The 15958-nt window shown below is 36.1% G+C and overlaps 2 protein-coding genes across 5 annotated transcripts; both read right to left on the bottom strand.

Annotated features, from left to right (window-relative positions):
• LOC140796248 (uncharacterized) lies at positions 1–5884 on the bottom strand. Of its 4 annotated transcripts, none has more exons than XM_073149186.1 (6): positions 5600–5884; positions 5476–5526; positions 3800–3980; positions 3606–3707; positions 3455–3521; positions 1–595 (listed from the first exon to the last, which is right to left on the bottom strand). In XM_073149186.1, the coding sequence occupies exons 1-6, from the start codon at positions 5743–5745 to the stop codon at positions 102–104; spliced, it is 1041 nt and encodes a 346-aa protein (XP_073005287.1). In that variant the 5' UTR covers positions 5746–5884; the 3' UTR covers positions 1–101. The 4 variants fall into 4 exon arrangements, with proteins under 4 accessions (XP_073005287.1, XP_073005288.1, XP_073005289.1 ...); XM_073149187.1 differs by having other exon boundaries at positions 1–592; XM_073149188.1 differs by having other exon boundaries at positions 3606–3701; positions 5600–5883.
• Positions 5885–8026: 2142 nt separating this feature from the next.
• On the bottom strand, positions 8027–15068 carry LOC140796247 (signal recognition particle subunit SRP54 2). The gene is made up of 9 exons (XM_073149185.1): positions 14614–15068; positions 13028–13127; positions 11329–11482; positions 10634–10784; positions 10397–10545; positions 9246–9346; positions 9000–9157; positions 8777–8891; positions 8027–8701 (listed from the first exon to the last, which is right to left on the bottom strand). The coding sequence occupies exons 1-9, from the start codon at positions 14842–14844 to the stop codon at positions 8349–8351; spliced, it is 1512 nt and encodes a 503-aa protein (XP_073005286.1). The 5' UTR covers positions 14845–15068; the 3' UTR covers positions 8027–8348.
• Between the last annotated feature and the right edge of the window lie 890 nt (positions 15069–15958).

The following is a 15958-nucleotide window of genomic DNA, read 5'->3' as shown; positions in this document are numbered from 1 at the left end:
TTTAAGGCGCTGCAAAATAGAATAACTCTTTAAATGGTTGCAGAGAAGCTGTTAAAAGGAGAAATATTCCAGATAAGTACAACAGAAATAAATGAACAGCCCTACATAAGATGTTTTATTTTACGTCTCAACCACATAGTTCGAATATCAGCAGCGAGAGAGAGAAATATCTCACGATTACTTAGTTCCAGGAAGACATCAGGGGCTAGTGACTTTTCATGTGGAGAGAGCTCTGCCATTCCGTTCATCACCTCAATACACCTAGAAATGGTATATTTGTCTTCGCGCTTTGGCAGCTGCATATCCCTCTGAGTTTTATATTCCATGTAGCCTTCCATGCCATCTACAAATCTATCATCTCTGTGCCTTTTCAAACAATGCCATGGTTGCAGCTGTGACACTGGTTGTGGGTGCAGCTGCCCATCCATCATTACAGCTCCAATAACATCTGGAGTTTCTTGTTGGAACGAAGACTCTCTTGAGATAGGAGATCGACAATGAGGTGAACATTCTGCACCAGCATCATGTTCTTCATCCTCACTATGACCCAAATTTGCACTGTTCCGTCTATTTGAGGTGAGATTTCTTCCGCCTTCTGTGATGATACCCATTTCACAAGGAAAATGAAACCTTTGTGTGCATATTAAAAAAGAGTAACATGCCGGCAATTTCAAAATTGAGCAAACATGCTTAGGCCTCATAGCAGATAAATTATCCTCTTCACCTTTCGTAGCCAGAATGAAAACGAAAATCCATTTCATAAACATGCATTTCAACATGAAGAATTGACCAGTCCAAAACCCAACTGCAACAAAAGATTACTATACCTCACCACTCATAGCCAGAATGCTCAGCATAATGTCAAGACTAACTTAACTGTTTTATCTCCCACTTTTTTTAAATCCACTTTTGAATTTGATCTACATGACGAAACTTCTTCATTTTATAGCAATGATAACTAGTGTTATTGTTATAGTGTTAACCCAAAGGATCCAAATTTTGAGTTTCTTGGCAGTTGGCAGAGTATACCTTTTGGACACATTAGAACACTATAGGACATAGTTAACAGCTCAAATCATTCAATTCTTGTCACGTCATCATCAGTTACACATACACGGCATTCCAAAACATTCTAAACTTTTATATCTAACAGGAGATCAAGCAGAGGTTCAATAAACTGCATAAGACAAATGAGAACATGTAAAGAAAATGATGATAACTGGTATCTATTACTCTGGATGTCTGTTCTTATATCGGTAGGAAATAAAGTGCCTTTTGAGCTACAAAATTTATCGTCAGTCCTTAGAATTTCGCTAGATAAGCAAGTCGCTACATCAAGATATTATCTGCAAAACACTAGCAAAACTCAATGGGAACATCAATAAGTTCAATATATAGGTACAAAACTTGCTACTTGTTTAATCTGAGTTCAGAATTCCCTATTAAATAGATTTAATACTTAGGCCTTGAATATTTCTTCCAATCAACTAGCTTCTCCACTAATTAGATTTCAGGAAACATGATATATAGTTGTTCCATAAGTTAGTTTGGAGCATGGTTCCAAGTTTCGGTCAATCCTGAGTGGGATCGGCCGAAACAGATTGGGATCAGATGAAATGACTGGTTTCAGCCAGGTGTCGGTCGTATCAGCCGATCCCGCCCAATACGAGCTCTCCTCTCTCTTCTCACTCTTTTTTTTTCATTTTTTCTCTCACTGGTGCCCCATCTCTCTCATTTCTCTCTACTCTCTCTCTCTCTCTAGCGTCTCCCTCTCTCTTCATCTTCCTCTCTTTCTTTTCTTCAATCTCTTTCTCCGTCAGCCTTTCTCTCTCCTTCAATCTCTGTTACTACAGTAAAAAACAGAGAGTGACATAGAGTGACATAGAGAGACAAGAGAGAGTGGAGAGTGAGTGAGAGAGAGAGAGAGAGAGAGAGAGAGAGAGAGAGAGAGAGAGAGGGAAAGAGATTGAGAGGGTAAGAGAATGGAGAGAGAAGAAAGGAAAAAAATCAGAGATAAAAAATTACTTTGCAATAGTAAGAAAGAAGGAGAAAGAGAGAGATTGAGAGAGATCGAGAGAGAAAGAGAGAAAAAGAGGAGGGAGAGAGAAGAAATTAAAATAAATTGCCTTGTGGCAATAAGAGAGAGAATGTAGAGAGAAGAAAGGAAAGAAAATTAGAAAAAAAATTGTCTTGGCAGTAATAGAGAAAGGGAAGAAAAAAGAGAAGGAGAAAGATAAAGAGAGTCAACTCGGTATTCATCAAATTTTTGAATAACTAATGTAATTTTTAGGTTTTAGACTTTATATAAATAATTATTACTTTCTTATCATTTTTCTAAATTTTAAAAAAAATCTATATTTTTTTAAATGATATTTAGAATTTATATGATTAAAAAATAATCTAATTCGATGCGGGTGGTCAATACAGCCGATACGATGGATATGTATCGTCTTTCAGGATGGCCAATACCGAGTTTTGAAACCTTAGTTTGGAGTCGGATTATATTAAGGTCTGGAACTATTTGACAATGTCTTATTATGTTGCAAAGACCGACATATTTTTGGAAAGGCTTTGAACCAATAGTCTCTGAAAAAGATGGCCTAGAAATTAATAGCAAATCAAAACAGATCTGGCACTAGTTGATTCTCAGAAATGTCATCCTAGAAGATTAAGATGTACACTCCACTTAATTAAAATTCCACATTTTAAGAGAAAAAGGAGGGGTTGTGTTAGTTGTGAAGAAAAGCGATGAGTTTGCCAATAATGGAGACCCAGTACACAAGCATGCAATTGCACACACATAATATCTAGAATATCTTTTAAAACCACCTATTGAAACAAAAACGGGACCTTTTATCAAAAAGAAAACTATCATATTTATATAAACGTGATCATCGAGCGGGTTGGGCCGAGCCTACCGGGTTAGCCACTGTGTTTGCTAGCCCATACACGAACGAGTCGGATCGGTTCGGGCCAAGCTAGAATAGTCTAGCCCGTTATCGCACTTTAGCCTGTGAGAGAGCGAGCTGACCAGGCCGAGCTAGCGCAAATTTTTAGAATTTTTTTGCCATTAGCTTTTTTTTTAAAATATTTCTATTCCTCTCTTTTTTTAGAAAAAATTAATATGTTAAAAAAATTTAAATAGTACAGAGTACTGAACGAGCAGGCTTCCAAACCGGACTTTTAGGTCAGGCCGGACGGGCAAAGGGCTGGCCCGTGCCACTCATTGGTAATTCAAGCTCGGGCCAAGCTTAGCCCGATCCAAATCGGGCTGGGCTGAGCCGTTTGATCAGGTCTAAATTTATATAAGGAATGGAGGGTATGCAACTTTGTAGAGTAAGGGAGAGAAATCATTTAGTAAAACTGTCTAATATTGAAAATAATGAAGTTAGAAGTTGATCAAGTATTTAAAAACATTGCAGCTTCTGGTTAAATAGCTTGAATTCACACTCACCAACTTTTCTTCCAAAAACATTCTTGCAATCCTCACATCTGCAATTTATGGAGCACCCAATGCCGCCCTTCCGATGAGAGTGAGGAATCAATTGAATATCACATAGCGTACAACAAAAAGAACGCAGATTAAGCAAGCAAAGATGCAAAACCTGATAACAGTCGCAATATTTCTTTAGGCAACTTGATTTCTTGCAATTGCATCCTCTTCTATGCTGGACCAAGGCAGGAGACTTTTTTACATCTTCCTGTTGCTTATCAAAAAGAATAGAATCATATAATCAGAAAGGGGAAGATAAACAACAAAATCAAATTTAAAGCATGTAGTTGGATCTCAGATGCTAACCCCTACTTCCTGACCAGCCTCAGGTGTACAAACCACTTTTAGAGGCAACGCAACTTGTTTCCGTAACCATATCTCCTTGCGGGTAGACTGGACAGTTTCTCCATAAATAGGCTTATTAAAACATAGTCGGCATGCACAGGGTTCAGAACAGAAGATTCCAGCAGCAAAACACACACAGTAACTGTAATAGGACACAAAAAGGCAGAGTTCCAATTTGATCCCACATTAATAAGAAAATGGCTTTAGCTCAAAAATATAAGCAGAGTTCCTATTTGATGATTTTGAGCCTTCATATACCGGTCCCTATACTTGACAGTATACACAATAAGACCGGTTTGTCCTTAAAAAAATGGTGAACAGCAGAACTTTGTGGAAATGAACATTCAAGACGACTGAACATAAAAGTTCCCCGTGTATATCTTATTGGGATATGTAAACATATAAATTGAATGACCATGGCTAATGCATGTCAAATGCAGGAACATTTTACAAAATTCAGATGCCTATAGTATATGGATTGCGACAAATAATATTCAAGAGTCAAGCTAACAAATTTTTAACAGGCCCAAGCAGCTCAATCGCTTTGAGAATAGCTAGTACTTCTAGAACAACAAGCTAAATGTCTGACTTTTTCATATGAAGAATCTCTACTAAGTTAATGTTCAAGAGCAACTCAAGAGTGGCATACAGTTATATTTAATGGATTACTCTACCAGTGGTTAGGCTTGTCCCTTGCATTCAAAAAGTCAAAGTCCTGCAAATAGGCTCATCGATAATGCAGGTAAATCTACATAGATCTTCCATCCACAGACCTCACATTGGCATTGTGCATGAGACGTCTTTTTACTCTACTGGATACTAATAATTGGGAATGACTGCAAGCATCAAATATACATGCAATAGGTGCTAGAGATTAATTACTAACATGTCAACATCAGATTAAAAAATGGGCAATATAACTACTGTTGAAGAACAAGAATACAAGATTTTGAAGAGCATCACATAGAAACTTATGTGGTTAAAGAGCAAAGGTTCAAGGATGTAATGTTAAGGACAACATTTTAGAAGATTGTAAGCAGTAGGAAGGCAGACATAAGATAGTCTTGTAACTAGGTATTAAAGCACGGCCAAGCAGAAGTCTAGGAGTCAAGGCGGCTCAAAAATCAAGAAAATGATCTACAAAATAAGATTCTAAATCAATACAACAAGACCATAACAAGCACTCGAGCTCCATCAATTTAGCAACCTCATAAATCTTATAACAAATACTAAGTCCAATGACACGTGGATCCAAGAAGCACCCAGGCAAGATCTGCCTAATGCAGGTCCCTCGGATTTGGTGCCCTGGGTGATCTTCTTTTCATATATGACCATCTTAACTGATTCTCACAAACTTAACCTAATATTCTCTACATTAGAACTAATGTGTGTGGAACAATACAACCCAATTCCCTTTGAATCATTAGTCAGTTAAAATTAGAACTAAGTGGAAATTTAGCAAGAGTTAATATTTGATATGCATGTTATTCTACAATAAGATGGGTCTTTACACATAGGTGCACTATGAACTAAAATAATGGAACGAAATGGTCTTCTTTTTTTTTCTTCTCATTTACTCTATCAGAGAATAAATTAATGCGAAATCCCCGCATAATAGAGTGAAAGAAGAATCTTACAGCTTCAAGCACCTGGATTTCTTACAGCTACAATGCTTGCATCCATCATCCCTGAGCCAATAAAAAGAGCACATCACATAGCAATCAACCGAACTAAACAACAAGTCAGCAAACTCCGCCGTACCTCTTCTTATCCGAATGGCTATCTTGGCTCAGTAGCTCTTCCGCGCTCCCGTGCGCGTCCTTCTCGGCCTCTATTCGATCTTCGCTCATAGACGTCGTCGTAGCGATCAGCTTCTTCTCGGAGACGGGGGCTTCCGCGGTCGCCATGGATAGCGACTTACAGGCATCCGACCGTCACGGCGGCGGAGAGCGGAGGAGGAGCCGCTGTCGCCGGAGACGGCGACGGAGGAGAGGAGGTTAGGTTGTGTAGAGAGAGATCGAGGCAGTGAGAGATATGGGCCCTTAGATCTGGAATGTAGGGTTTGAGATTATGCTTTCTGGGCCCGAGGTTAAGATCCAACGGTTGAGATACAGTCTTCTTGATTTGGAAAATGGTAATACGCACAGTTGTAGGAAGTTGGTAAAAATGGTGTATTATTATTATTAGGGAGGGTTTTTTCTTCGTTTTTACCAAACTAACCCTCCCAAACTATTTTTTTTATTTTACGGTCCAAAAACTTTATATATATATATATATATATATATATATAAAAGATATAAATTACTTTTCGATTCAGCGGTTTATATTTAAAAATTTTAGTTCAAAAAATTCTCCGCTCCCTCTCAAAATTTAAGCAATTTACTAAATAATTTTCAAAATATTTGCATAAATTATTGAATTAGAAAACTTATATTTAAAAATTATGGTCTTGATTCTTAGTGACAAACTTAATATAGTAAAAAAAATCTCATGTTTTTACCTATAGTTGCCACCAAATTTTTTTAAATATTATAATTATCATTGTATCATTTAAAAATATCATAATTATCACTAAAATCATTTAAATCTTCTAAAATTATCATTATGATTAGATTTTGAGGAAATATTCTTAACAAAAGTTGTCATGATAACAAAAAATAACCCTCGCTCTTTTAAAGCATAAACTATTAATCACTATTTTTTTCTTACAAAAAAAAATAATAAGATTTTCTTTCTGGTAACTTTTTAGAACCACTTTAAATAATTTATAATAATCTTTTGTTAATAAAGCCCTCGTGTATTGCCAGTATTAAATTTGAATTGTATTCGAATCGAATAGTTTCAGAAGAATAATTCGAATGGGATACTATGTTTATTTAGATATAAATGTACCATAATTACATAGAATGCTATTATATCTAATATATAAATTTTCTACTTATATACCTGTATATATAAACATGTAAATTTTATATATGAGCTATATTATATTCGATCTATTACTTCTATGATTTTTTTCTTTATATTTTATATATATATATATGAGAGAAATTTGCATGTATATCCTTTAAAGCCTTTAATCTCCTAACTATTAAAATTTGAATAATTTAAATATATAAAAAAATATTGTTATTCTAGTTTTCATATATTTGTTTTAGCTAAGAGTATATATACGGATATCAAATAATTCATAATAACCTCCAAATAATAAAGATAAGCATATCTCATTCTCATATTATCTTCTAATTAATCTTCAAACTAGTGTTTCCTTCCTTAAAGGATCTATGATTATTAACATGCAAACAAAAAATATTAGGTTAAGGGATACTGTTCCTAAGAGTTTTTTTTTTTTTTTTTTTTCTCTGAGAGAGAGAAAGTCTGTAGACTAAATTCATTCATGTTCAGAATTATATAAGGCTTCAAGAGGTAGGCCTAACCAGGCTTTACAACATACATTGAGAACAGAGAGCCTATCTAGTGAGATTATTAGCAGTTATAGTGTTACATCTATCCGTAAAATAGATCATAATAGAGAGATACATAGTCAACCACCTGGAGTATCAAAAGGATAGTCTGAAAAGTATGAGCCATTAACTAGTTTTAACATGTTAAGAGCCATGGTAGAGCCATTAACTAGTTTGTGGGTATAAATGAGGATATGAAGTACATTAGGATGCCACTAAGAACCAAACAATTTAACAAGAACCTACTTCATGAGAACAAAATATGTTGCATGGAAAAGAAGTTTACTCTTCCAGCCTTCCAATTTTGATTGTAAGCAGAGGCCGGATTTTGGTTGGAGAAGAGGCGAGACCAGGTAATTCTCTCCAACGGCGAAGGTAGACCTTTCGAAAGCATATAATTATTCATCTGCTTCTCACGTTATGTAAATAACTGAGACACTGAGGAAGATCTAAAAAGGCATTTCGAGAATCTGTTCCTTTCGTTTGAAGAAAGGAACAGATTCCTAATTCATATCTTTGTTGAAATTATTATTATTATTTTTTTCTAATTCCTAATATACTGAGGAAGGATTCCTAATTCACATACAAGAGATATGAATTATGACTTATTTACCTATGTCCAAGATCCTGCATGAAATCGGAGCAAGTACTTTGGCAATGATCTTTTGCACGTCCAAGACTCCCCGCTCTCTCCAGCCAATTGAGAATTATCAACTCAAATTAGTTCAGATGCTACAATCCAATTCTTTCATCCGAATAAACACCAAAATCACATTTCTAACCTGGTCTGGCCATTCACCAAACAAACTATCTGTCAAGTAATAAACTTGTTAAACAAATTTCAATGCCTTTCTCAATGCCATAGGCTATTGGTTACAGCGAATACAGCTCTCAATCTACAACTAGATGTATGATTCAACTGAGCCTTGATGGACCGCGGCTCTCTGCAGTGTTTCCTTACGGTGACCATTGAAACTAAAAATCCTGGATGGCTGATGATCTGTAAACTAGTCTTTCCCGTGCTAATACTTGTGTTGGATTAGATTTTATCTTTCCCCGCCTCCAAACATTCCACCCAATCCACCCAATCCACCCATTCCACCCATTTCCTTGGAGCCCATTTGTTTCATCAAGCTCTGCAGACCACCCATGCCACCAATCTGCTTCAGCATCTGCGGGGGAAGAACCTTGCTCATGTGCTGGGCATTCATGTTGCGAGACAGCGCACTCATTTCACCCTTCTTTGGGATCTTGAGCCCCTTCATCTTGCTCCAGATCTTGGCCAGCCGCTTGTATTCTTCAAGCATATCCATAACATCCCTCATGGGCCTGCCTGATCCCCTGGCTATCCGCAATATTCTCGACTCATTCATGAGCTTAGGGTTTGTACTATCCAGCTCTGCATTGTTTAGCAGCCAAGAAGAATATTAGTTTTTGGCGTCACTACTTACTAAGACATACAGACAAGATTTACCTGCATTTGTCATTGAATCCATCATCGTCATGAACCGCTTGATCTTAGCCTGGCTTTCTTTTTCATGACCTTTTGGCATTAACTCTGCACTAAATCCAGGTAACATAGAGAAGACCTGCAAGACGAGTAATGCAGATTAAATGCTGTGTGTTATTCAATTTTATCTCTCCAGAATAAGGAAAAAAGAAGTCTGATACATCCCAAAAAACTATACATAACCAACCTGTCCTATAGGACCCATTTTCAGTATGTTCTGAAACTGCTCATACATAAGTCGCAGAGTAAAGCTTCCTTCAGAGAGCTTCTGCAGAAGCTCAGGTTGTTGATCAGTAGGTACAACCTCGTGAATTTTGTCCATAAATCCAGACCAGTCACCCATACCTAGTAATAGAATCGTGGATCAGTAAGCCAACTACACAATAGAGCAAACAAAAATGATATCAACGAAAATAACAGGTCCATGGATCACCTAAAAGACGGCTAACAAATGGTTTGACATCAAAAATTTCAAACTCATCCATGTGCTCTCCAGTTCCAATAAATATAACTGGACTTTTTGTGGCTGCAACCCTGCAGATGAAACAAGTGGAATATCAATGTCACAACAAGGTTTGTCGGTTAGATGTGTTCAAATACGATAGATGTGATGTGTTCTGCCTTTCAGAATGCCAGCTTACAAGTACAAGAACAATTAACTTTCTGAGAGCCATTTGGACTGCTTATCAACCAAAGAGGAGTGTGCATAGATGCAAGAACATACAGTCCAAGTGACACAAATATTACAATTTCTACTTTTTTAGGTTATCTTACATTAAGATATCCTAATTGAATGTCTCTGTGCTTGATGTTCCCATCCAACATGGGGTCCAGCAAAGGAGACGAGCATAGCTTAACATTACTGGGATAGGTTGTCTCAATTACTTGAAACCACGAGACCATGACACTTGATGTAAGAGGCAAGCCTTATTTGTCACACCAAGCGACACCCTCTATAAGCCAAATATCTGTACATAAAAAAGATAGAACAAACAGGAAATAAAACCGACTATATTTCATTAACTAGTGATACTCTCTTGATATATTTCATATCAGTTTGCTTACATGGTGCAAACATATTTCCAGCCCATTAACATTGATATATAAGACGAAGAGCTTTCAAATGCATGCTTCTGCCAGTGCAAGGTCCAAGGGAGGACAGATGTGCAATCATTACCCCCATTTGCTGAAGCGGTTGTTTGCCTTACACAAACCCTCTAGATCAAAGGGAATGGCGACCATTGGCAAGACTCACACTACAGATGCTTAAATTAAACTTATATCTGTATTTAATTGCTTAGTATTCTAATTAAATAGGAAAAAAAAGGCAGATCTTCTCCCAGTCATTTGGTGCCTATTAAGAAGCAAGTCCCATTCAGGATAGATTGGAAACATATCAAGTGCTTTGGATGTTTGAAACAAAGAGTATCTCAGGATAACATTGCATCAAGAAGAAACACTAAAATTCTAGAAGTAATAATTTCTAAATGAAAGAGGCAGTAAAGAAGTGAATAAGATCCGACAGAAGAGCTTGTCCTATAAAACTATTTGAAAATTGTAGCTTGTCCTACCAACAGTACTTACGCACTAAGTGCTCCACCACCTTTTGCATGACCATCCATCTTGGTAATAATCACAGCTCCAACTGCAACACTTTGTTTAAATGCTTGTGCCTGATCAAATGCAGCCTGACCAATGCTGCTGTCCATGACAAATATAATAAGATCGGGTTTCTGCAGGAAGGGTACAACAAAAGTTAATTGATTTGGTTGCTAGATGGATAGTTTGGTGGAACATCCTTAAGCATGAGAATATATCTACCGTTGCTTCTGAGACTTGACGCATTTCTTCAAAAAGTGCAGCCTCTTGTTTGTGCCTTCCACTTGTATCTACAATAATCAGATCACAGTTTTCTTTCTTGAACCTTTCTACACCCTCAACAGCAATTTTCACAGGATCAGACTCCATATAGCTGTAAAAGAAGTGACTAATCAAAACTCCCGGAGAGAAACAAAATTTTCAATGTCTTAACAAACAAAATAGGAGACACAAAATTAGGCCGCTTGAAGCAAGATCCTGTGCTCTCTAATATTTATGACTACACAGTCTGTAGAAGAAAAAAAAGACCCATATCCGCAAGAAAATCATATTTACAGATGAGAGACATTGAGCTCTTTACTACTATGAAAAACAGCCTGCAGTTATGAAAGAAAATAGAAAAAGTCCATGTGATAAATAGACAAGTACTATAAGGAGCAGCTATCCTCGCCTTCACTAATTCTACACCTCATTCAACAAATACAATAAGTTCAACCGAAAGGAGTACACATGCTACAGGGTACAGAAGATTTTACAGAGAAGCAACAAAAAGAACATTGAAAAATTGACTGTGATCATCACTAGGCTTTATATAGATTTGATGATTTAATAAAATCAATTATCAAGTAAATCATAATCAGAAGCATGTAATCACAGTATGTTTAAGACAGGCAACTTAAGTAGGAAATATACAATACCTTCCATAAAAAGGAATCTTAGTTTTGGTTGCGTTTTGCTTTAACTGATCAAATGCACCAGCTCTAAATGTATCAGCACAAACCAATGCAGGTTTCCATCCCTTCTTCTGATGATAATATGCATATTTTGTACATGTCGTGGTTTTTCCAGAACCTGGAAACACAGTGACAAGAGCAAATCAAGAGCCAACACATGAGAAGTTCCCAGATCAATTAAGAAACCTTTACAAACTAGCAAAAGCAATTATGATGCATGTTATATCATGAAAAAATGAACTAACAGAGTGTGTATTGGTCCTGATACTACACAGGACCTACTTCAGCAACAAAATATAAGGCCCAGATTTAGACAATTGCAATAAAAAATAAAGCATTTCATTCAAGATAAGGGGATATCAAAAACATTGCCTAAAGTCTATAACATTTGTGCAATCATAATCTGCTTTCAAATGGTCAATGTGATGTTTTTTATGTGTCAAACATTGTAAATATGTGTTGTTTTACAATGATATATACGCTTGCAAGTAGTTCAACAACCCTACCTAATGAGGTAACCATTGCCCCCTTTTTCATTTTTATTGTAAACTACACTCAGAAAATGTAATAGATACAAAACCATATCAGCAAGCTTAACATGACTTATAATCTTGTGATTCTAGTCCAAAATCTTGTCACAACCCTCTCTAATACATATATCAGGCAAAAGGATTCAATCAGTGAAGTTGCCACATAGCACATACACAACATGTAGGTTACACATTGTATATAAGCCTAGCGAAAGAAATATTAAAAGTAGTATATATTTACGTTATACATTGTATGTTTGATTTTTACAAAGAAAAAATTAAAAAAACAAAGTAAGAAATAGAGAAAAACAACTAAAAGATGTGCGAAGAGTCATCTTCATCAAAATCCTAATCATGAATAATCGAATAATTATTGATACTTTCTAATTATATTATACAAGCCAATATTCCTAAAAATATGATGTCACAAGGTACTGCTGACAAAATATAAAAAATGCCAAAAGCTAAACAAGCAAAAACAATAGATTAACTAAACACCAGAAATGCAAATTACAACCACCAAATAGCTATGAAAAAAATGAAGAGATACATAAACATGTCATTAAAACAAAAATGCCACTATAGGTATGTATGTTTATGTGGGCACATCAACGTATTTAGTTCATGTGCCATTCACATGTTGTATATGCTGACGCATATGAATAAGACCAGAAGCTGCATATGCCATATGACGGGCGGTTTACCCAACCCCACTGCTTACCAGCCAACACAAGGTGCTTTTTGAAAACTGGATCCACCAATGCATTGTCTAGGAATTGCAAGATGTATGCTATTCCCACTGATGAAAGGTTTTCTTCATGATGGAACTCGCAAACCTATGCCATTAGGTGCTCTATTGTCAGACTGAACTACAACCTATAGAACTAGAATAGTGCATGAAATTAGTTCAGCTTGCATTTCATGTTGTTTGATTACTCTAGTCACTAACATATAAGCATATAATATTCTTTGCTACTCTCTCCGCTTTTATGTGCATTGGCAAATGCTAAATCATTGTGGGAATGAAACTTAATATTAGAAAATAATCAAAATATAGCTTTGTCATAAGTCATAACATTTTCCGTGATGTTTTATGCTGCAGTATGAATGTTCAAACTGCAAAGTAGCCTTACCTTGTAAACCCACAAACATGATCACACTTGGCTTCCCTTTCTTTGGAGCAAAGGAAGGTTTTCCAGGATCCAACATCTTGCATAGTTCATTAAAGATAGCCTGAGGAAGGAAAAATCAAACAGATTTTCTTATAACATGGCAAGAGAGGAAAAAGAAAGGCTATCAAATTAATTTCTAGAGACAAATGTAGGTGCTGTCCCAGAAAAATAAGGATATTATTTTAATAATCACAACAATCGCAATTAACTAGCAACAAGTCATACAAGCAAAAAATAACACAAGCATTTTGTTCTCTACATCAGACCACTGGCACTACCATACATAATAGTATAATACCATTCATTACCCAACGCAAAGAAAGAAAAACATACACTTATGGTCCCACAGCCAGGACATGAACTATAAAAAAATCAAGATTTACAGTTGTGAACAGTAACACTAAAACAGTAATGTACCAAGTACCTGACTATCTAAAATTCAGGTGCTCAACCATCTATCGCCTGAAAGATCCTTTAGTTTAACTTTTCAAACTCTTCATCATGTAGAAACTGGATGAAAAAATTTTAAACTACTGATAACATAAGAAATGATGAAGCAGTCAAGAAGTAGTCAGTAGTCACGCATATAATTGTTATGTTATTATTAAGCAATGCGACAGCCTTATTTGCACTATATGAAATAAGTGATCTTATCATGTAAAAATTTAAGATTAGTGCAAAGCCTATTACAAGAATTTTAGACCCATCACCCATATAAGGGAAGAGAAGAACTTTTACTGCAATAAGAGAATTAATTGGTCACTCAAACTCCATCAGCAACACTCTTGCCAAAACTAGTTCATAAGCTTTAAAGTGTAATCTAGATAAAACAATAAATAAATTACTAAAAATGAATACCGAATCATTTCCCTCCATCAGAAAACATCTTTCTGATTTTCAAAGTCCCAATGAACATCCATCTCACATCTTTAGTTTCACTTAAATCATAATGCTGCAAGCATCTTCATAGCCATTCACCAACCAGGTGTGCTCAGGCTTAATTAGGCTTCTAAAACTTAGAAACATCACACAATTCATCAACTCGTTCTTGACCCAATGCCAATTTTTTATATGACTACATATCTAATAATGTTTATAAGCACAAAGTCATCATGTGATCCATTGCCCTCATTCATTTCTTCAATACATCATCAACATAGATCAAAGCTTATATGTAGTTCTATCTTACAAAGAAAATGGTCGATAGGTCTCTTTATCTCCCACTTCCCTTCCAAAGATAATATGCCACAAATCATCAAATGACTCATGAAACATATGCTAACAAAACAATTCCTCATCATATGATAACAAATTATAACATCCAATTGTTTCAAATATGAAACATCCTTTTCATTAGATTCATAAATTTCGGTAATGAAAACTATAATATCAATAAATTTTAATAAAAATATGTCAAATTTGATTAATTATATCCAGATCATCCATCATGAATCAAAATCTAACCTAATTCTGAATCAACGCAGCGCACGCACAATCGATGATACAAGAAGCAAACGGATTGAAAGGGTAGGGGAGAGAGAAATCACCTGCTGGATGATGCGGCGCTTGTTGTGGCCGGCGGCGAGGTCGTCGAGGTTGACGATCCGCTTGATGTTGGCCTGCATGTCGCGGACCATCTTGAACTGGACATCAGACTGGAGGAGCGCGCGAGAGATCTCGTTGAGGCACTCGCTGAGGACCTTCTCGTCAATGACGGTGGCGTTGCTCATCTGCTGCAACGCGCGGGAGATGCTCCCGCCCAGCTCCGCGAGCACCATGGCGCCGACCTTGTTGATCTGTCGCCCAAGGAGGGAATTAGGATAAGGGTTAGGGTTTTGGGAGGAGGAGGTGGGAGGAAGGAAGGCTGAGAGGAGAGGAAGGAGAGGGTGGGATTTGGGGGAGATGGGCGTCGATGGAGAACGACGAAGAAATTAAATTAGAATTCGATTTATTTGTTTTTCTTCAACTCGGAATCTCGGATAGACTCGGACCTGCACGGAGCGAGTCGGAGGCGAGCTCGACTAGATAGATTAATAACTTATTTCACGGGATAATTACACTAACACCCCGAAACTATAGCCCATTTACTCATGCACCCACTCGTTAAAAAACAAAAGGGAAATTTGCATATGATACCCAGGCTTATAACGAAATTACAATTTGCACCCTATATTTTTATTATTTGTAAATAGATCCTTATAATTTAACGAACTAAACTTAATCAAACTCCTATGTTAAATTAATTATACTAAAAAGATTAAGAAACTATCCTCAATTATGTTATACTTACCTAATATATACTCAACTCAACTATACACAATTTAACATAATCCAACCCAATATAAGGGTATTTTAGATTTTAGCCATCTTATTTATAAAAATTAAATTTGATAGAATATTATCATCTGCCCAAATAGTGTTAAGTTCAAACCTAACCTGAGGTGTTTCCTATACATATTCGCTAAATTATGGGGACTCAATTTATAAATAGTTAAAATATATGGTGTAAACTGCAATTTCATTAAAATGCAAAGTGTTATATGTTAATTTTATTTTAAAAATTCACTTTACCCCCTACTTATTTTTGTATCAATTTTTTATTTACTTAAGAGAGTTGTTCTATCATAGTCTCGAAGTTGTCAAATAAAATAAAATCCTTAAGTGGGAGGAGTATTTCCTCTGTCTCACTCTCCTAATACTAAATTCTCATAAGGTTGTAATTCTTCCTATATTGCTAGCTTAATAGCTATCATGTTACATTATCTATAGACATATCACTTTAAACTAGAGCTACCAAATAGCTCATTGGCTCATGAGCTCAGCTTGTCTAAAGCATCAGTCGAACCCTAAATGAGTCGAGTTGAGCTAGATTTTTTTTGTTCGAATTTGAGC

The sequence above is a fragment of the Typha latifolia genome, chromosome 10 (assembly GCF_019914945.1).
Source record: "Typha latifolia isolate L0001 chromosome 10, TyphaL0001v2, whole genome shotgun sequence".
Classification (NCBI taxonomy): Eukaryota; Viridiplantae; Streptophyta; class Magnoliopsida; order Poales; family Typhaceae; genus Typha; species Typha latifolia.
This window is presented reverse-complemented; position numbering and strand designations above follow the sequence as displayed.

Excerpts from the sequence above, each read along its gene's own strand:
- LOC140796247 (XM_073149185.1), bottom strand. The coding sequence starts at position 14,844 with ATGGTGCTCGCGGAGCTGGGCGGGAGCATCTCCCGCGCGTTGCAGCAG. Across the intron at positions 9,347-10,396 it reads GGTGGTGGAGCACTTAGTGC|GGTTGCAGCCACAAAAAGTC; the intron begins GTAAGTACTGTT and ends TTTCATCTGCAG. Across the intron at positions 9,158-9,245 it reads ATTTGTTAGCCGTCTTTTAG|GTATGGGTGACTGGTCTGGA; the intron begins GTGATCCATGGA and ends TTCTATTACTAG.
- LOC140796248 (XM_073149186.1), bottom strand. The coding sequence starts at position 5,745 with ATGGCGACCGCGGAAGCCCCCGTCTCCGAGAAGAAGCTGATCGCTACG. Across the intron at positions 5,527-5,599 it reads AGCCATTCGGATAAGAAGAG|GGATGATGGATGCAAGCATT; the intron begins GTACGGCGGAGT and ends TTATTGGCTCAG. Across the intron at positions 3,522-3,605 it reads AATATTGCGACTGTTATCAG|GGCGGCATTGGGTGCTCCAT; the intron begins GTTTTGCATCTT and ends TCTCATCGGAAG.